The sequence below is a fragment of the Cebus imitator genome, unplaced genomic scaffold, assembly GCF_001604975.1.
Source record: "Cebus imitator isolate Cc_AM_T3 unplaced genomic scaffold, Cebus_imitator-1.0 Scaffold127, whole genome shotgun sequence".
In the NCBI taxonomy this organism is placed as follows: Eukaryota; Metazoa; Chordata; class Mammalia; order Primates; family Cebidae; genus Cebus; species Cebus imitator.
In genome coordinates, this window is record NW_016107442.1 from 1,148,566 (window position 1) to 1,169,671 (window position 21,106).

The 21,106-nt window shown below is 35.3% G+C and overlaps 1 protein-coding gene across 12 annotated transcripts in view; it reads right to left on the reverse strand.

The window, feature by feature from the left end:
* SLIT2 (slit guidance ligand 2) overlaps positions 1-21,106 on the reverse strand; it is a 377,791-nt gene that overhangs the window by 57,690 nt on the left and 298,995 nt on the right. For 7 of the 12 annotated variants that reach the window (XM_017540559.1, XM_017540557.1, XM_017540558.1 and 4 more), the window contains 5 exons: positions 19,058-19,126; positions 16,516-16,587; positions 15,960-16,031; positions 13,434-13,505; positions 10,490-10,653 (listed from right to left, as the gene is read on the reverse strand). In XM_017540559.1, coding sequence (XP_017396048.1) covers positions 10,490-10,653; positions 13,434-13,505; positions 15,960-16,031; positions 16,516-16,587; positions 19,058-19,126 — 449 coding nt within the window. Of the gene's footprint in view, positions 1-10,117; positions 10,151-10,489; positions 10,654-13,433; positions 13,506-15,959; positions 16,032-16,515; positions 16,588-19,057; positions 19,127-21,106 lie in introns of all 12 variants that reach the window. The other 5 variants (XM_037742766.1, XM_037742770.1, XM_037742767.1 and 2 more) reach the window with 1 other exon arrangement.

The window sequence follows — 21,106 nt, forward strand, 5'->3', positions numbered from 1 at the left end:
ATGACTGTACAGAGGGAACGAGTGCTTACTTCTTCTAGTGATGCCTCAGTCGCTAGGAGAGACTGTGCCAGTGCTAACGTCCCCTACATATTGCCTTGGTAACTAGAATAACTAAAGGAGTCTCTATATCAAATTACAGCTGGGAAACTGCTGGCATTAATTCTGAAGTAAAGTGAGCTCCATAGAAATTTAATTTCTCACTGCCCTCCCTAATTTATTGATCAATTAAGGGCAGAAAACTTAGCTGTTTAGCACACTGCAGAAATGAATGGTGACAGTTAAGGCAGTTAGTTAAATTAGCATAATACCTAACAATAAGTGGTTTTGAGTTTGCTAAAGTTGTATATGAGTCAGCAACAGGAAAGAAAATAGCACATTGCGAGTGGATCCCTTAACTAGGTTACAGGAAAGAAGAACCTAACTCAGAACAAAGGCGTGGGAAGAAATGGCTAAGAATGTATGCCAGCAAAACAGCAAGTCAGCAAATGCAAGGACTGTAAGCATTCATCTGGCCACATCCCAAGGCCTTGAGAAAAAATTTCTTTTGGCCTGTTACTATGCTTTCAACCTTATAAGGCTATGGTTTAAATAAAAGGAGTTTAGGGTTGGCAGTTTGTAAGTTCATCCTGTGGAATGTGACATGTTCCAAAAATTATGTTTGAGTAATTAGATGAGAAATTAAGAGATTGTCTTAGGGAAGAAAATGGAATACATTTTGAAGAATTTAATAGAGTATACTGGCAGCATCACTGCCTGACTGAAGTAGTCCATGTTCATTTTACCACATAGTGGGGATTTATTTAATGAATGTCCACTGGACCATATCTGATTAATAATCACTGTCTAATTTCTTTGCGTTTTATTCAAGACCAAATTTGGTTTTCCATAGAGATAATTATGCTAAATTATTTTCCTATCTGGAATTTGTTATGGGGGATTGCTGCTTCCTCATATATGTTCAGTTTAGCTTAAAAAAAAATCAAGAGAACAAGCATTCTCATATACCCAGGACTCTTTTAACAATTTCCTACATCTGCTGAACTGTTGTGGCATAAGGTTTGGGAATATAGCAAAACATTGAGTTCCAACTTTTTCAGGTTGGTAAAGTTCACGGCTACCAACTTTACCAATGGTAAAGTTAGCTATCATTCTATTTGCTTCTCCTTTTTTATATCCTTTTAAACCTTCAATGATCACTTCTTATTTCTAGCACTTGAGTTTGAGTGAAGGGTAACACAAAAGATGTTTGTAAGTCAAATAAATTCCACATAGCAGCATCCTCTGATATCTCTAAAGGTCTATAAGTGATATATTTTTTTTTCCTTTTTTATGTAGCTTATAATTCCCCTTAACTAAAAATCCTTTTTAGAATGTGATTTTTATATCTACCTGGTTTATCTAAATCTGCTTATTTCTATAGTCTTGAAATGATATTCCTTGCATTTGGCTCTCCTCCCATTCATCTTCCTGTCCATATTTTGCACTTCTAAGTTCATCTTATGTCTTCTATTTGCAACCAACTTGTGATTCATTTTCTATCCACTACACTTTCTAAGGGCTCCTCTCCTGCAATCTTCTTATTCAAGGAAAATGACAACTTTAATCTGTTTATACAACAAGGAGATGATATCAGAGCTAAAGAAAGATGCCAAATAAAGTCATCCTAAAATGGGGGAAGAGTTAAGCACACCTCTCCACAAGCAAACCAACACTTGGCAGAAGTTTGCACACTTGATTAGACCTAGGTGAAAAGATGGTGTCCATAATATGTAGCAATCTTGTAGAATCTGAAATCCATCAACCCAAGTTAAACCCAGATTTTCTACTTAAGTGTATAGCATTAGAATTATGGCAGCCATTCCAATAGGTTGTGTTAGGCATTAAGTGAGACGTCAATGAATGTCAAGCAGGGAACCGAGTGAGATCAAGCACAAAGTCACAGCAAGTAGTAACACTCTATCTTAGACTTCCAGAGAGTTGGAGTACGTAGGGGGAACAAAAAGTGTTTTATTTCAAAGGAGAAAAGCAGTCATTTTCTTGTTTGTCCCAATTTCAACATAGACAAAAGCAAATTAGATCTTGCCATTTATCTATTCATCACACTCCCTAAGAACCTTCTATATATGCTAGGAGCTGCTCAAATCTGGAGAAACTATAGGGACTATTACAAAACCCATGGGACACGGGAGTGGGCACTGGGTACAACACTGAGAGTTAATGACTTTATGCTGTTAAGGAATGAAACTGTGATTTGCAAATCAGCACAAGCAGCCGAAATAATAGTACACCTTTAAGAAACAGGAGAGGTTCTTTTTGTTCTTTCATTGCTGCTTGGTAAAGAACTGTGATCTTTAAGCTTTTCTCCTTTCAAAAGCTAACTGGTTCCAAGAAATGTTAACACATTGTTAACAAATCAGCCTCCATGAGATGTGTGCCACAGAGGGGAAAGGAAATGTAGCTTCAGGGATAAAGATCTTTACTAATGTCACTGAAATGAAGGAGAACAGTGTAGGTAAACTGGATTGATTTAAGATTTGGTCTTGATTAAAACAGCACTATAGTGTTAGCTATATGGGTGGAGGTGTGGTTAGCTTAATAATTCAAAGGAAAAATGAGAAGAGAGTTTGGTTAACAATCTGTCTCTGTCAGTTACTTTAATCTTTGAAGGAAGAACTGTCGGCCCTCAAATCCATTAAAGCTTGCAGGCAGACTTGCTTACTTGACTCAAATCACTAGTTATGCACCTGACACCACTACTGTTACCCACTGAATACTGTATCTCACTTTGATTTATTACCAAAAGCTCCAGACAAAAACTTCCTGCTATATTCTAGAATCTGCCTTCATTTTGGCATCCCTTGGAAACATGAGGCAAATAACGAAATCCTCTAACACTGCCCTTGCATCAAGCCAGAAGTACATCAAAGGCAACTCAGGGAAATATGTCAGGGATATTTGATGTTGGGTGTAATTAACCAAAAGAAGATTTTGATTTAAAACCAATGCTTTTATGCTCCATTTGCAATGATGTTATGGCATTTCTCAAGTATTATTAATAATATCAAATGCATATTTGTTAACAACATTCCATCATGACATCACTCATTTATCAATATTTATTGAGTATATACATTGTGTCAGACACTAGGCCAGGTTTTAAGAAACCAAAGACAAGTGAAATGCCTGAGTTTCTGAAAACACTTACAGTTCAGCAGTCGAGACATCCATGTATCAATTAAAGAATGAATGTGGGGAATGAGAATGTGCATCTTAGAATATGTGTTTTAAGTTTCTGTGAGCCATAAAGGGAGAAGAATCCACTAAGTGAATGGAAATATGAATTTGAAGTTCTTAAGAAAAGCCATGGCTAGAGATTTAAAGGCATGGATTTAAATCAATTGAGAATTTAATAGGGCTAAAGAGAGAACACCACATGTCTGGGTGAAAAAAACAAAAGGAATGAAGAAGCCAAGGGAATGTAGAGGAAGGAGCAATGGCCACCAGTGTCGAACATGTAAAGAGAGCGAATAAAGATAACTAAAAAAAAAAGCCACTGAAATTAGCAAGATGGAAGACATTGGTGTCCTAGTTTCAGTGGAGGGGTGGAGACAATCTCCAGATGATGGGGGTTAAACTCTGTAAATTTGCATTGCAAAAATGGTCAACTAAAAACACAAAGACTAAATTACTAGTCCTCTTGGATTACCAGGCTTGGCCATTTGCAACACCTCGATGTGACTTTGGGCCACTAAATGAATTTCTTGAGTCAAAATTTATTGTTTTTTCTTACCACTTAGAAATAGTGCCTTGTACATTGTAGGAACTTGAATAAAATTTGTTTAATGAATGAAGAAATACATTATTCCTTTCCTTTAGACTGCTCACTCTTTAACACATGTAAGTGTTTAATAAATGTCTTTCAAATAAAAACAATAATAATTTAGTTGCCTCTATAGTCAAAATTTCCTGAACAAAGAGAAATTAAGGGAATATTGGAAATTAACAATGTTCCACTTTCCACACTGACTTTCTCAGTGAATATCTGGAGAGGACAAAAACTGTTTTATTGCAGACTGCTTAATCACTCTAATGTCATCTTATATTTAAAAGATGAGGACAGGACATTTGGGTTGTAAAGACAAGTCATGGCCATCTGCTTCCCACTCAGGAATGCTCTACTTGGGTATTAATTAAATATGATCTGATAATCAATTTCTTCCTGTTCATTTATTTCTATTATGCATCAAAATGATGAGAGTTTACCATAAAGAAAATACTTTTTTTCTATATTAAAATAATTAGTGACTCAAAATGACAGCATGGCATGGCATCTTCTAGCAGAAAAATATCACTTAAGTTGTATTTAAATATAGCTATGTAAACATGTATTCAATTAAAAATATTCATCTTCCTGCTATATTTTGAGATTATACACTGACAAACCTCAAGATTGGGAGTTTGTACTTACATAATTTTCATGAAAAAATACATTAGACTGGCATAACTGGAGGGAAAGTTAAAATATGTAAACTTCAATTATAAAAAATTTAAAGAAACATCATTTTGTTGCTTTAAAACTCATAAAGCATATATGCTTAACAGGATAGTACTCAGTGGATTTCCTTGAATGAATTATTTTAATTAATAGATTAAAATATTTGGCCTTCTACCAATCCATTTTTATAAGCAAATATTTCTAGTAAAGCTTTTGAGGTAGTTCAGAATTTTCATTTTCTAAGTATGTTTCAATAATAGGGTAGGAATCTTATTTACACTGTAAATTTATTTTGAAAATACTTTTATTGAAAACTATAAAATAAACTTTAGCAGTAAGCTTTGGAATCAGAGTCAAGGTTCAAATTCTGACTCCACTCAGCAGACGAGTGATTTTTAAAAATTGCTGAATAACTCTAAAACACAATATTTTCATATCTCAAATGGGGAAATGATAGGATTCACAATAGGAATCATAGAAAGATTAAAAGAGATAAAAATCTATCTGAAGTACCTAGCATTAGGTAAACTACTCAGTAGAACTTAGCTATTATTGTTATTATTATTTGTAGTAGCAGAATTGTTGGCAAAGATCCAATCTAAATTGTCATAAACCTTGAACTAGCAGAGTCTTCATTAATAGGACAATGAAACTTCAAAATGGTTTGACAAATGCAGAGACAAATGCTGGCAAAGGGAACTGTAAGTTTCAGTGCCTATCACTCTAAAATACACTTATAGAAAAACTGAGTAAACTCTAAAGTCTTCTAAACGCAACCACAACAATACTGATCGAGTCTGGAATGTCTATACTGCTTGCCAACTGGCTTACATGCATGCTGTTTGCTATTTAATTTAAGGTATACCTTGAAATACATGCAATCTATTGATCTGATAGGTTAGTGAATATTCAGCTGAACTTCCGCAGTTGAACTGATATATTTAGGGCTTTACATCATCTTACAATTAACGAGTTTCAGCTCAACTGTTTTTGGTGGCCTGGAACAGTTACAGAAGTTTCCTACAGTGCAAGCTCTGTTCCCATAGTTCTGCCCACCTGTAGCACTATCCTCACGCTTGTCTGCTTGTCTGCTTATGCCATTAAATCTTTCATAGCCATCCTTCTTTTAGACAAATTATTCCTCTGAGTTCTTATAGCAACTACACTATCCACCATGGTAGCCACTAGCCATGCATGTATATTTAAGTTTAAATGTAAATAAAATAAAAATTAGTTTTCTCAATTGCATTAGCCATATTGTAAGTGCTAAATAATCCTACGTAGCTAGTGGCTACCATATTGAATGGCAGAGATTTGGAACATTTCTATCATTGCAGAAAGTTGCACTGGGCAGTGCTGAAAAGAGCTAAATTTCCCTCAAACATATTTCCATTCATGCTGCATCAAGAACATGAGATTTTGTAGTCGTTCAATGAAAAAAAAAGCTCAAGTTACTCAGATAAATACTGAGTTCTGCAAAAATGTATGTACATATGAATATATGCACAGGCAGACCTCAGAGATATTGTGGGTTTTGTTCCAGACTACTGCAATAAAGTGAATATTGCAATAAAGAGAGTCAAACAATTTTTTTTTTGGTTTGCCAGCGCATATAAAAGGTAGTTTTAACTATACTTTTATATATTAAGTGTGTCTTAAAATGTACATACATTACTTATAAAATATGTTATTGCTAAAAAAAATGTCAACGATGTCTGAGCCTTCAGTGGGTTGTAATCTTTTTGCTAGTCAAGGGTCTTGCCTTCGAGTTACTGGCTGCTGAGACTGATCAGTGTGATGGTTGCTGAAGGCTGAGGCGGCTGTAGCGATTTCTAAAAATAAGACAACAATGAAGTGTGCTGCCCTGATTGACGCCTCCTTTCACCCAATATTTCTATGTAGTACGTGATGCTGTTTGATAGCCTTTTATCCACAGTAGAACATTTTTTCAAAATTGGAGTCAATCCTCTCAAATTCTGCCAGTGTGTTATCAGATAAGTTTATATAATATTCTAAATCCTTTGTGGCTATTTCAACAATGTTCACAGCACCTTCACCAGGAGTGGACTGCATCTTAACAAACCACTTTCTTTGCTCATCCCTAAGAAGCATCTCCTTACTCACTGAAGTTTTATCATGGGATTGCAGCAATTTAGTCACATCTTCAGGCTCCAATTCTAATTCTAATATCTTGCTATTTCTACCACCCCTGTAGTTGCCTACTCTATTGAAGTTTTCAGCTCTTCAAAGTCATCTATGCCGACTGGAATCAACTTCTTCCAAGCTCCTGTTAATATTGATATTTTGCCCTCCTTCCATGAATCACAAATGTTCTTAATGGCATCTGGAATGGTGAATCTTTTCCAGAAGGATTTAAATTTACTATATCCAAGTCCATCAGAAGAACCACTATATACAGCTGCTGTAGCCTTATGAAGTGTATTTCTAAAATAATAAGACTTGAAAATCAAAACTGCTCCTTGATCCATGAGCTGCAGAATGGATACTGCAACAGCAGGCATATAAACATCATTTTCCTTGTGTATTTCCATCAGAGCTCTTAGGTGACTAGGTGCATTGTGAAGAGGCAGTAATATTTTGAAAGAAATCATTCTGAACAATAGGTCTCAATAGTGGGCTTAAATTTAGGAAACCATGCTATAAACAGATGTGCTGTCATCCAGGCTCTGTTGTTCCATTTACAGAGCATAAGCAGAGTAGATTTACCATAATTCTCAAGGGCTCTAGGATTTTCAAAATGGTAAATGCTCAAGCACTGGCTTCAACTTAAAGTCACCAGCTGCCTTAACCCCTAACAAGAGAGTTAGCCTGTCCTCTGAAACTTTGAAGCCAGGCACTGACCTCTGTCTGGCTACGAAAGTCCTAGATGACATCTGTTTCCAATAAAGTCTGTTTCATCTACATTGAAAATCTGTTGTTTAATGTCACCACCTTCATCAATGATCTTAGATCTTCTGGGTAACTTGCTGTTTCCTTAAATCTCACGAATCAACCTCTGCTAGCTTCCAACTTTTCTCCTGCTGCTTTCTCACCTCTCTGAGCCTTCATAGAAATAAAAAGAGTTGGGGCCTTACTCTAGATTAGGGTTTTGTTTAAGGGAATGCTATGGCTGGTTTGATTTTCTATTTGGATCACTAACACTTTCTTCATATCAGCAATAAGGCTGTTTCATTTTCTTATCATTGGTGTGTTTGCTAGAGTACCACTTTAAATTTCCTTCAAGAACTTTTGCTTTGTATTCACAATTTGGCTGTTTGGCACCAGAGGCTTAGCTTCTGACCTATCTAGACTTTTAACATGGCCTTCCTCGTTACACTTTTTGTTGTTGTTGTTGTCAACTATTTCTAGCTTTCGGTTTAAAGTGAGAGATGTGAGACTCTTCCTTTCACTTGAACACTTAGAAGTCATTGTAGTGTTATGATTGGCCTATTTTCAATATTGTTGGGTCTCAGAGAATTGGGATTCCCAAGGTAGGGGCAGGGAGAGAAAGAGAGAGAAAGAGGGAGAGAGAGAGAGAAAGAGAGAGAGAGAGAGAGAGAGAGAGAGGACTTATCTTGAACTTCTGAGAACATTTAACAAATTAATGTAAACTGTGATGCTCTAAGTGAAATACAAATATACAAGTTTTCTCAAATTTGTGTTGTAATTATTTTTTTCAAAAAATACCTCCAGGGAATTATAAACTTTAAGCAATACAGATAAGAATTAGCATTATTAAAAATAAAGTATGAGTATCACTGGGCACAGAAAGGTGTAAGAGAATCAGTTTGCAGTTTGTCAACTTCCCCATGTAATTTGCCTAGTAATGTGCTGAATGGAAGGTTTCATGCCAGTTTCACCTTCCTTGCCTCCCCTTTGACAGTCATCTCTCTCCCCCTTTACAGAAGAATGATCTACTTCTCAGCTCAACAGAAACTTATCACAGGGCACTGTCCCAATAAAGATCTAGAATGGTAAAAGACCAAAAATTATTGCAATCAATGCACATAATCCCAGAGAGGTGTTGCAACAAAATTTTACTGTCAACTTTAAATAAAATAAAACATTAAAAAATAATTATGCATTTTCAATCAGTGATGCACTAGTGTTTTTTTTTTTCATAGCAAGCTTCAGTTTTTACTTTTTCCCCTTGCAACTGAACAATTGCAAACAGAAAGAACAACTGAGTGCTTTATTTCTGCAAACACCATGCTAATACTGAGTGAAGGGGAGAGAGGGATGAGAGCTTGCCTTCTTTCCTGTGTGTGGTTTTTTTTTTTTAATTGCATTTTAGGTTTTGGGGTACATGTGCACTAGTATTAACAGCAATAATTCAATTCAAAGAAGATGTAAAAACTTACAGACTTGGTGGCAGGAAACTTTAAAATTCCAATTATATACATATTTTTTGGAGCAAAAATCATACAATTTTCGGAGGTATTGAAAATAGGAATTCAAGGGGAAAAATTACATTTTAAGAAAAAAAGGCAACAATGAGGATCTTGTTTTTTTCTCTTCCAAATTTAGCTCTGGTATTTAGATTCCAGAGCTAATGACAATATTTACAATGTGCTGGAAATTATCTTTTGCAAACATTTACCACTATGGAATACATGAGAAGCCAAATTAAAAACATTGAGGGTGTATACAGGTTTCGAAAATTACTTTTGTATTCATAAATTATGAAGTGTCGTATATCACGGTTTTTCGGTGTTTTGAAATGTTATAATAATACGATCAGCGGCTAACTTATATTGAATGCTTCTGTGTGTGAGGCAGTCTTTTACCTATATTAACTCATCTAATCTTAATAAAATCCTTTCAGTTTGTAATCATCACCACCTTTGCTTACAATGAGGAAACTGAGGCACAGACCAGTGAAGTAATGAAACCACAGTTACCCAAGTACTGAAGAAAAGTGAAGCTGCAATTTTGTTCTAGCCAGGCTGGGCTTCAGAGCTCACACTACAACCTGTGGTGCAGTATTACCTACTTAGGTATGTTTTTACTGCACAAATATTCAAATGTTTAAAGCTTATCTTTTGAGTTAGGTTTCCAAGTCATGAAAGGCAGGAACATACCATAAAGTTCTCTATGCTCCATAACACCTAGGATTTAGTTTTGCACATAAAATATGCTTAACATTTTCTGATTAGACATTTAGCATTTTCAAGAATTTCTCTCCTTTATCTAATAATCACGAATGACCTTCTTAAAACATACATCATCTAAGAATCACAGTAAACTTTATTCCATTTTTCACAAGAAACCTAAGTTCATATAGTTGGCTATCATCTGTGGAAATCTATACAGAACAACTTGAGTAGTGGTTATCTCTAGGTATGGTGATGAATGGTTAATTTTATTTCTTCTTGCGGAAAATAAATTGTTTCTTACTGTTCACATTTTCCTATAAAGGGGCATGTATTATTTTTATAATAAAAAAGGAAAACAACATTTGTTATTCGGATGATATTTAGAATTCACAAATACATCAGACAAAGGGAAAAGAAAGGGATATAAACAAGCAAGAAACAAGAACATCAACACAGCAAGGCCGCAGAACATGAGGCGAGTCAGAAGGTTTGGGCTGAACACTCGGGAGGGCCTGTTTCTCCTTACCTGGGATGAGGAAGCCACAGGGCCCTGGTAGCCCTAGGAGCAGGGCACGTATTCAGAAAGGGCAAAAGCAAAACATTTGACTTGTTAGAGGCTATGAAAGGAATTGCCAGAAATTGTGAACTCTGCATTTTTGATACATTTTCAAGAAAACTTGGTCATTTCCAATGAAATATTTCTAAGATTTTATTGAAAAGCCTAATTCTTTTCTTGGGTACTTGAGGAAACTGCTCTGTCTTATCCAATCATAGGCTGAAAACATAATTATTTATTGGGCTTCTCAACTATACCTTTGGAGTGACAATGGGTTGTCTTTTTCTTTTTTCACTTAACATAGTAATTCTTAAAAGAAGTACAAATGATTAGAAACCATACCTTGACAGGTAAATTTTTTGGAGGGAGTTGTGAGTAACAGCTTATCTGCCATTTCTCCAGGACCAGCACAACGAGCAATCCCGGGCTCCTTATATTCCGACTTCACCCAGTCGGATAACCACTGCATGTTACAATCACAGTAAAGAGGGTTGGCTCCAATTGCTCTGGAAAAACAACACCACAAAAGCACACACACATACACACACACACAAGTATGGAAGTATTGTTATTTCCTAAGGGCACAGAATTCAAAGTGATGCTTAGCAGAAAATCCCCATAGATTTATTGAGGATAACAATTTAGCAGGAAATAGAGACACTGGGGATTCTCCATTTTCCTGAATGACATGCATTGGGATTTAGTGAGTTGTCACTGGCGTTAATACTCATCTTGCTTTAGAAGGTCTGGTAATATTTTCACAGACATGTTTATATTGAGTGTTAGCTCACCCTGAGTACATTAACACTTCATTCACCAATTATTTACTGATGACTTAAATCACAATGAAAGGTTCTGAGGACCCAAATATGAATAACGCATTATTCTTACCTCCAAAGAACTCCTCCTGCAGAGGAGATTAGCATTAGCATTAAGATATACTCACAGATGCAAAGAATTTTCATTGGGAGCCATATAGGAGAAGTATTTACAAGATGATGGTGAACAGACTAGCTTTTCTGGGAGACTAGTGATTAAGAAAGTCTACATTGTGTAGGAGGATAGTTAGAGTTACTTAGAAAGAAAGGTTGCAAACAATGTTGCAGATAAAGTACAGGTAAGTACAAAGAAAGAGCATGAAATACTGAAGATGCCTAGAGCCAGCTCACCACAGTTGAGGTGGACCTGCATTGGGTGTCTGTCCCTTCTCAAGGTTGTTCATTTTATCTTTGTTCATTAGTAGTAGTGTCAGGAAAGTAATCAAGGTAAGAGCTAACATTTATTGCACTATTACTATATGCAGGAGCTGGGCTAAGACATTTATATGAATTACTTCATTTTATCTTAAATAGTAACTTTATGAGGTCCATTTAATTAATATTTCATGTTATAGATTAAGAAACTGAGACCTGAGAAGCTAACCAGTGGACTCATAACCTTATGAAGCTTGGTTCAAAGCAGTAGATTCACACAACGGCATTTAAAAACTGCTTAATTCTGATTTACAATTAGCTTTTAACAAGTAATACTTCTAGGTCTACTGTCAGTATAGTTATTTTTTTAGGTGATCCCCCAAATATATGTGTAGAATCAATACTTGATATTGTGGAAGTTTTAATGCGCAATTTAAGAATCAGAAGGTAGCGAATGCTATGCTCGTGTGTATGCAGGTTCAAACCATTCAAATTAAAAATGAGCAAAATGATGCATTTTAGTCATTTGATCTCATCTCTGCTGATATTTAAGTCCTTGCTATGACAGGCGAGGAAGTGGGAAAAGTGAAAAAGCAGAGCTCTTTATGATCTAGGGTGTAAAAGAGAAGGTACAAATGAAATGCAAGGTAGAACAGGGTACAGGACAAGGAAGGCTCCACTTGCTCTCACTGTTGGGGGCGGAGGCTGGCAACATGAAGGAAGTTCTGCTCAGCTCAAGCAGCGCCTTTCCTGTGCAGCCATTTCTGATGCCTGACCATAACACTAGCGGAATGGCTACCTCCTCAACTAGGCTGCAATCTCTGCCCGAGTGTGCGGCAGCCCCGCACCTCTGAGCCAAGCAGCTTCCCTCATATTGCAGCTCATGCACGTGGCAGCCATGGAGTTTGTAAAGGAGTGGCTTAGAGGTAGGTTCTTGGCACCAGGATGAAAATGTAAAGGCCCTGCCTTCCTGGGCCTAGCAGTGTAGTGGAAGGAATGTTAATAGGCACCAGTGTGATAGATTGATGTACGAAATGTCAATTGATAACATAGACTCTATAAGGCAAATGCAGACATAACATGATTATTTGGATCTCCAGTGTAATTCAAAGAAGGTGTAAAGCTTAGGCTTTTGGGCAGGAAATTTTAAAATTCCTATTATATACATGTTTTTGGAAACAAAAATGATTATTCCTTTCTCAATTTTGTAAACTCATATCTTCTTAGAGTTTGTGGGTTTTGGAGAGAAGTGTGAAATCAGGAGAGGATATAGCAGGCAATCTCTTAGGGAACTGGGGCGCAACTGATACTGTTATTTTGGCTAAAGCAGATAGTTGCCACCAGGCACCCAACTCAGCATGACCAAAGGAGGCGCTGGATCCTAAGGCTGCTTGCTGAATTTCCTTGTAGGTTTGCCATGATCTTAACATTACACCTAGTAATAATGGAATAATGGAATTTGACTCAAATGAGGTTTTTGGACCCCACTTGTCTCATATTTTTCAAATGGTTTTATTGTACTTCCAAAAACTATGGAGGTACAAACAAGTTGCGATAAAAGAAAACACAAAGGAAAAACCACTTCACCCAATCTAAGCATTTGGCTGTGTCCTACTTCCAAACTACAGTGTTGAAGCACGTTGAATTGGTTTTTGCATGGTGCCATAGTTGATGCTGAATAAATAAATCCATTTTGAGCAAATCAGGATAGGCTTCGTAGAGAAGGCGATATTTGGGATGTGACTTAGAAAAGCAGGGTTTGGACAGGTATTTGGAAGGGAGCTGATATTCTAGATTCAGAAAATAATGAGAAAAAAAGCGCAGGCTAGTAAAGCGGGAGAGCATATTTGCAGAAGAGACACATTTAGTTAAGCAAAGATAATTTGACTAATGGAAAATAAGAGCCAAAAGGGAAAATTAAAGCCATCTTGTAGAAGGCATCATATCCAGTCTGAAAATCTTCACATTTTCTTTAAAGATGAAACCAACCACATGTTATGACATTACAATAAAAGAAATGGCAGAGGACTGTTCCAAGTCACTCACTAGGAAGGGTTTGGCCCCAAACCTATATTAATAAAGTAGATACTCACAGGTGTGATAATGCAGAAAGATCATTGAAAGCACCTTCAGGGACAACAGAAATGTCATTTCCATGTAGAGAACTAAAAGAAAGAAAAATAAAAATTAAACCTCCTACATTCCTCCGGAGAAATTCTGAGACTTTAGTTTATACCAAGCATTTGAAATCAGTGGAGAAAAAGTGGTCTATAAAATAAACAGTCGTGGTACTACAAGGTATCTGAGAAAGCAAACAGCTTTCACCTCACATTATGTGTACAAAATATTTACAGAATGAAGAATTAAATGTAAAATTAAAAATGTATTAAAAGAAAGTCTAGAAGAACTCCCTTTTATAAATGTGGGATGAGGAAGGCTCTCAAAGGCTCAATATAAAATCCAGAAATCATCAAGGAAAAGAGGGAGAAATTTTTGACAACATAAAATACATCCAAACAATAAAATATTCCATGTAAGAAACAGAATGATATATATTTGCAACTTAGATAAAAGGATTAATTCTTTTTTTCTTTTCCTTTTTTTTTTTTTTTTTTGAGACAGTCTCACTCTGTCAGCCAGGCTATAGTACAATGGCATGATCTCAGCTCACTGCAACCTCTGCCTCCTGGGTTCAAGTAATTCTTCTGTCTTAGCCTTGTAGCTGAGATTACAGGTGCATGCCACCACCCCGGCTAATTTTAGTACTTTTAGTAGAGAGTTTAGAATTTCACCACGTTGGTCAGGCTGGTCTTGAACTCCTGACCTCATGATCTGCCCGCCTCAGCCTCCCAAAATGCTGGGATTACAGGTGTGAGCAACTACGCCTGGCCAGGATTAATTCTCTTATCTAAAAAACCCTGCAAGCATAGAGTCAAGTAGTAGATGCAAAAAGATATCTACATTAATAAGACAAATATGAAATACCTAAAAGAGAATAGGGAAATGATATAATCAAGCTCATTAGAATAAAAAGCACAAGTGCTAAGTAAACAAATAAAATACACTCAAATGCTCTACTAATTAGAAATGCAAATTAAGAAAGGAATGCAGAATAACTTACAATCTGTGATATGGACAAAAATAAAAGAATAAATGATATTCAATGGCTGCAAGAGTGTTTTGAAACAGGCACTCTATTAAATAGTTGGTGGAAAAATAAACTTCTAAATGGACAAAGTCTTGTCTGGGGAACAAATCCTCCCAAACACTGGATGCTACCTTCCCTCGCACTCTAAGTTCTTGCCAAAATGCCAGCACATTTGCACCAAGATGAATGTATAGGATACTCATTAGAGTACTATATGGTACTTATGAAGATTTGAAATTAAACCAAGTTATAGTAAAGACGAAGATGATTAAATCAGTTTCTCCCACCAATAGAATAGTCTATATCAGTTAAACAGTTGATTTATATGTATATATATTCTATTCTTATATGTATTTATACTCATATATATGAGATAGACTAGAAATATTCAAAAGCATATGTTGAATAACAATAGACAATGGCAGAACAAAAACAGATCCTATTAATATTTGTGGCTTTTAAAAGTTACATAGCCATTGACTGGGCGCGGTGGCTCACACCTGTAATCCCAGCACTTTTGGAGACTGAGGCGGGTGGATCACAAGGTCAGGAGTTCGAGACCAGTCTGGTCAACATAGTGAAATCCCGTCTCTACTAAAAATACAAAAAATTAGCTGAGTGTGGTGGTGTGCGCCTGTAATCCCAACTACTTGAGAGGCTGAGGCAGGAGAATCCCGTGAACTCGGGAGGTGGAAGTTGCAGTGAGCCAAGATCACACCATTGCACTCCAGCCCGGGTGACAGTGTGAGACCAGCCTAACCAACATGAAGAAACCCTATCTCTACTAAAAATACAAAATTAGCTTGGCTTGGTGGTGCATTCCTGTAATCCCAGCTACTCGGGAGGCTGAGGCAGGAGAATCACTTGAACCTGGGAGGTGGAGGTTGTGATGAGCCGAGATCGTGCCATTGCACTCCAGCCTAGGTAACAAGAGTAAACTCTGTCTCAAAACAAAAAAAACAAAGCTATACAGCCATGAGCATACATCTATTAGAACAGAAAAACAAATGCATCTGAAATGGGACCAGCGAGCCCATCAAACTGTTTTAACTGTGAATTCTGAGGCAGGAGAGTAGGATCAAGGATCATGTTTGATTTCAATTATTTCCAAGTACATTTTTATAGTAAAAATGTTTTTATATACTATGTAATTTCTAAAGAAATTAATTTTGAAAGTTTCTTTCAAAGTTAATTGAAACTATACAAAACATATATCTTAATGCTACATATAATCAAATAAATAACTATAGCAACAATGAGTATCACTAAAAAGAAAGGTATATTGTCCAAAGCAAAGGTTTTGGACAACGATCCGGTAAGACATAATTTTTCTATTTCCTAATTTATAATAAATCCTAATGCATGTATCTTTAAGCCCCAAGAATCAACAAAGCAGTTAAATCCTTAAAAAGATAACCCCAAACTCCTATCTCTGAGAAAAGAGGTATTTTGTCGAACATGAGATGCTTACAGTAATCGAAGAGACTTTAATCCATCAAAGGTGCGAGGAGGAATACATCTCAGACGGTTGTAACTAAGAATTCTGAAAGCATACATAGATCAGTTTGTTTTATTCAGAAATCCAAAAATGGCCAAATATTTTCAAAATAAAGCAGTTAAGAAAAGGCGTATTAAAGCTTCTTATTAACTGACAGTGTTAACACACAACATATTGTTATTTTTTATGTGTTTTTCTCCCTAACACAACATACTTTTTCCTAAATATAACCTAGAATGCTTCCCTCTGCCTGGCCCACCCAACCATCCCTTCCCTAAGGTGGATTTTCCTTATCTTAAGGATCTCCCCTAACCCCACCATGAACATAAATTATCCTTTGTTTCTTGTATAGAATCCAATACTTTTTCTAATATCTACATTTGTTCATGTATTGTGGTTTTGTCTATTTCTCCCAACAGAAACATCCCTTGAGGATAGAAACTGTCCTGTTCAGTAGCAATGTCCAGCATCTAGAGAATGCCTGTGGTCCAGTGTTAATGAATACTCAATACCACACTTTCACACTCACAAGGTGAGGAGCTGGGTCATGTTGCTGAAGCTCTGATTAGAAAGCGTGCTTATTCTGTTGTTACTTAAGTCTCTAAAAGAGAAAAAGAAATGGAGTACACTATTAACCACATAAATGAAAATATTTGTGATTCTTAGACAGAGAAAGGTCTTCTTATTCATAGTCATAGCAGTATTGTCAGCATTCAGCTATTATCTAAAAACAACAAAACATTGAATGGTCCACTGGGGTAGACTGTAATGTTATTCATGATTATTTACTCCCCACTGTTTTGAAATTAGGAGAGATTATACAGATACACACACACACACACACACACACATACACACACACACACATTGCTTTAGCCAAGTGTGTGCACAAGGGGTCAGTTCACTTCAGAGCAGTTTCAGAGCAGAGTTCATTTTCCTTTATACCTCTGCTTCCATCTCCATAAAGCTTTTGATATTTTACAGAGAGCTTCCTTGGAGGTGATTTGCGATAGATAAATTTTGTAGGTGAGAAATCCTTATCCTCAAAAGTCCTATCAGATACACAGACTTTACCCTCATTGATACATATGTTCACTGATATACAGACTCAGATTTGATTACTGAAAGAATCCCTGATTAATTACATTCAAAATGCCATCAATAAAAACGTCTGTGCTTCTGCCCCTGGCTGAGTCATGGTTACATAGTATGTCCTCAATAAATATTTGTTTGATGAATGTTAAGTAAATGGGAGAGACATTGAATTTTTACCAATGTTTGATGTATGTTTATAAGTATAGTTTGTACTATGGGTGGTAATTGACATTCCATGAACTTGATCTTATTCTCATTATATATACAGTACATATATATATATACACACACACATACACACAATATATATATATGAGTGTGTGTATATATATACACATACATATGTGTACATATGTCAGAAATATATTAAAATATATATAGAATATAAAATACTAAATAACTACATATGTTCTTTAATTTTTTTCTGAAGCAAAATGAAAAACATACAAATAAATGTAAGATTCAGAAAAGCTGAGGATAATCTATTCCTTTATTAAAATACCAAATTGTCAGTAAAATGGACCCATGAAATTGTGAAAATGGTAAGAATCTGAGGAGCTTTATACTCATATTTTTAGCTGCTGAAGAACTATTCCTAAATTTTAAAAATAAATGTATCTGTATTAGCACAAGTAACTTGCCTAGAGTTATATAAGGAGTCACTAGTAAAACCATTTTTGGATCTACAAATCTTCGTTTGTCATTTCGAACTGGCTTGAAAGTAATCACATGCTGTCCAACAAATGACCCAATTCTGCTAAAGTAACCCTTTGAAAATTGCAGCAATTTAATGGTTTATTTAACAGAACAAAATGTATGTAATCTGCATTAGTGCAATAGCAGCACTTCTTCTTGCTATCAAATAAATAAGTAGAAGCAGAATAAGACACCTTAGAGGATATCTTTTCCCGTTATTTAATCATTTGTCATTTAAATAGTACTATATACTTTCTATAAAGTGTTTGATTTCTCCATACTTGCAAGGAAAGTGATCAGCAGCAATTTTAACCAGCTTCAATGTACCTAGTTTACACTGGGCATGTAACATTTTTTGCTACTTAGGTTTCTAGAATCCACTTAGAAATAAACCTTCTGATTCTAGGAACACTAGTAATCTGCTTGTTATGCTAGTCATATTTACCCTAAAATCAGATAGACTTAAACTAATGATAAGGTACTTTCTATTAAGATCTACTATCTGTTTCCAGATTTTTTGTGTGTTCTGAAAAGTTTTCTCAATTACCAATAAGGCTACTCTAAAAGTATGGTATTGTATGTAAAAGATTATATCAATCTTTAAACATTGTGCATATAATTAGATCAAATGTTTGTAGATTTAAATATCTTCTTGCATTTACAACTTAAAGATGGTTAAAAGTTGCTTACATTAATGAAAAAAGATGTTATTTTAAGCTAAAAAAATCAATATTTTGAAATTTACACTCAAAATGTTAGTATCTTTGTCAAATTTACTTAAACACTACATGAATATATATGAATTTTATAAAATAAATTTTAATACCAGAAACCCGTAACTGACTTCATAATGCTTTGTGTAAGAATCAAACATAATAAACTAAATTTATGTTTTTGGTAAAGTCATTTCCACCTACCATCTTTTGCTTAAAGAATAAAGGCATTGTTTTCTATCTTTCTTTCCTTTGTCATAAAATAACACATACCAATATCAATAAAAATATCCAGGTTTACTACATTTTCATGATTCTCTAACTACTTAGACTTCATTGTATTTGTGCTTTTTTGAAGAGAGGTGGGCCTTTTGCTAAGACACTCCAACGCCTGATTGATATTCAATGAAGATGTAACCAGTGGTGCAGAACCACATGAGCAAGGAGGGGAGCATCTAACTGAAAATGATTTATATTATCTGAAAGGTTCACTAAATCTTCTGTCCCTTGCCATCCTCCTTTTCTGTAAATAGAGTAAGTCAAAGAAAAGTACAATATGTTACTCACATAAGTGTTAAATGTTTGTAGTTGGAGAGTTCCTTGGGAACCAGTGTAAACTGGTTTCCATCCAGATACCTAAAAACAGGGAAACAATATTATCTTCTTACACAGTAATGGTGGCCTAGCATAAAATAAGTACACCGTACTTTACTCTTAACTGAGCCAAGGAACCCCTTGGCAATTTTTCCTTTAAGATGTCATGTTCCAGGAATGGATTATTATTTAAGAGAATTAAAGAAAAAACAAAAAGGAGAGTTGTCCAATACAGCAGAATTCTTTGTGGATCACTTAGACTAAATTTTAAAACCAAGAAGAGACTCATCAGTCCAGTTCTTTGTGGTTAATCTAACAAGGCAAGCCAAGCATTTAGCCATCTGTGTGCAAGGGAGACAGTTTGTTCAATTAACCATATTTTTAGTCAGCCTTCAGTTTGCTTGTGTTTATGTGAACACAATACATGAAATGTAGTAATTACTAACAAAATCTTGCTGCTGTGGCCAAGACCACTCACCGCTGCCTTAATATGTGTCAATACACTTGGTAAATAACAATGGACACATTAAAGTCATGTTTGGGGATTTGAACATATTAGGTTTAAGTTTAAACATAGTTTTAACCAGTATATATCTGCTTAGTGATGATAACATTAGGATATTTTATGGGAATATAAATTGATCAAGTGTACATATAAATATATATGTAACAGTAACAATCAAATAACCGTATGTAAGTAAATTTTCTCTTTCTTATTAGAAAGGGAAATAATCAGAAAAATAATCAGAAAATAGGCCTTGGGCTAACCGGAAAGACACAAAGATAATCGAACGCTTGAAGTTATATCTATGATGTCACAATAAGGAAAATAAATTTCATCTCTTTCCAAGGCTGTTTTTCCCAGAACATAGATGGTGAAGTACAAATGTTTGCAGAAACTGGGGCCATCTGGCTACAGATGTGCCCACAAACACTTCTGGGACATTAAACATGTGACCCCTTTTACTCCAGTGTTGTGGTCCATTTCAAATTTTTTCTGGATATAGAAGTAGCTGAGAAGTTGTCTAAGATAACAATCTATTTCTAATATTTCAAAATTAAAAAATGATATAAAAGTCACTAGTTATCAAAAATATAATTAATGTTTGGTTAATAATTGGGTCTATGTTATGAATCATCACGTCTAAATTTTCTGACGATATTTCCTCTTCCACTCCTCTCCAGTTTGTTCTTTCCTCTACCTAAGTTTTTCTTGATACCAATAGAGGGCAGCATCATCCTATATAATTCAGCACTCTCCCTTTATTCCGGAAAACCCAGGTCAAAAAGATTCAGAATGTGAGCTATGAATGTTTATATGTAAAATAATCTAAAGGGTAAGTTATATGGAACTGATTAAAAATAATGGATACCATTTGTTCAAACTAGTCCACCGATAATACCAATTTTTGTATCTTTAATTATTTAATGTAATACACATATGAAATTCTTCTAATAAAACATGCCTATATGTTACTGCTGAGAAGGATTCTGCTGACTCAGAAAGGTTACATGAATAAGCTTGCTAGGGGGTAAATCTTGAATTCACAACAGATGAGTTATAAAAAAAGTATTTATAACATACTTTTTTTTAAGGAAAAAAGACTACCTTTTAATAATTTGTAGTAAAATTCAACTTTTTGTATAGTTGAAGAAACATGTAGATAGCACAGTGCATAAATCAAAAAGGATGTCCGGTGAATCTTAATAAAAAATGTTTAAAGTTATTTATTGGGAACAGAATAAACGGACAAATATATAGAGCAGTTAAAATAGTAGAAGAAGGGATTTAACATCAAAGGTGGTCTGCGTGTAAGCTCTTCATTGGTGTACTCATAAAATTAATGCTTTGCACACAGAATATTCCACAGGCATTTAGCCTCCCCACAGAGGATGGTTTCAGAAGATCCCCATGTGATCTTCTGAAATAAAAAAAACATTACTATAAGAATTAAATATTTAATTACACACATATACATCTATAAAACAGTGCTTCTAGTTGACTGGTAGTGAGAGAGGAAC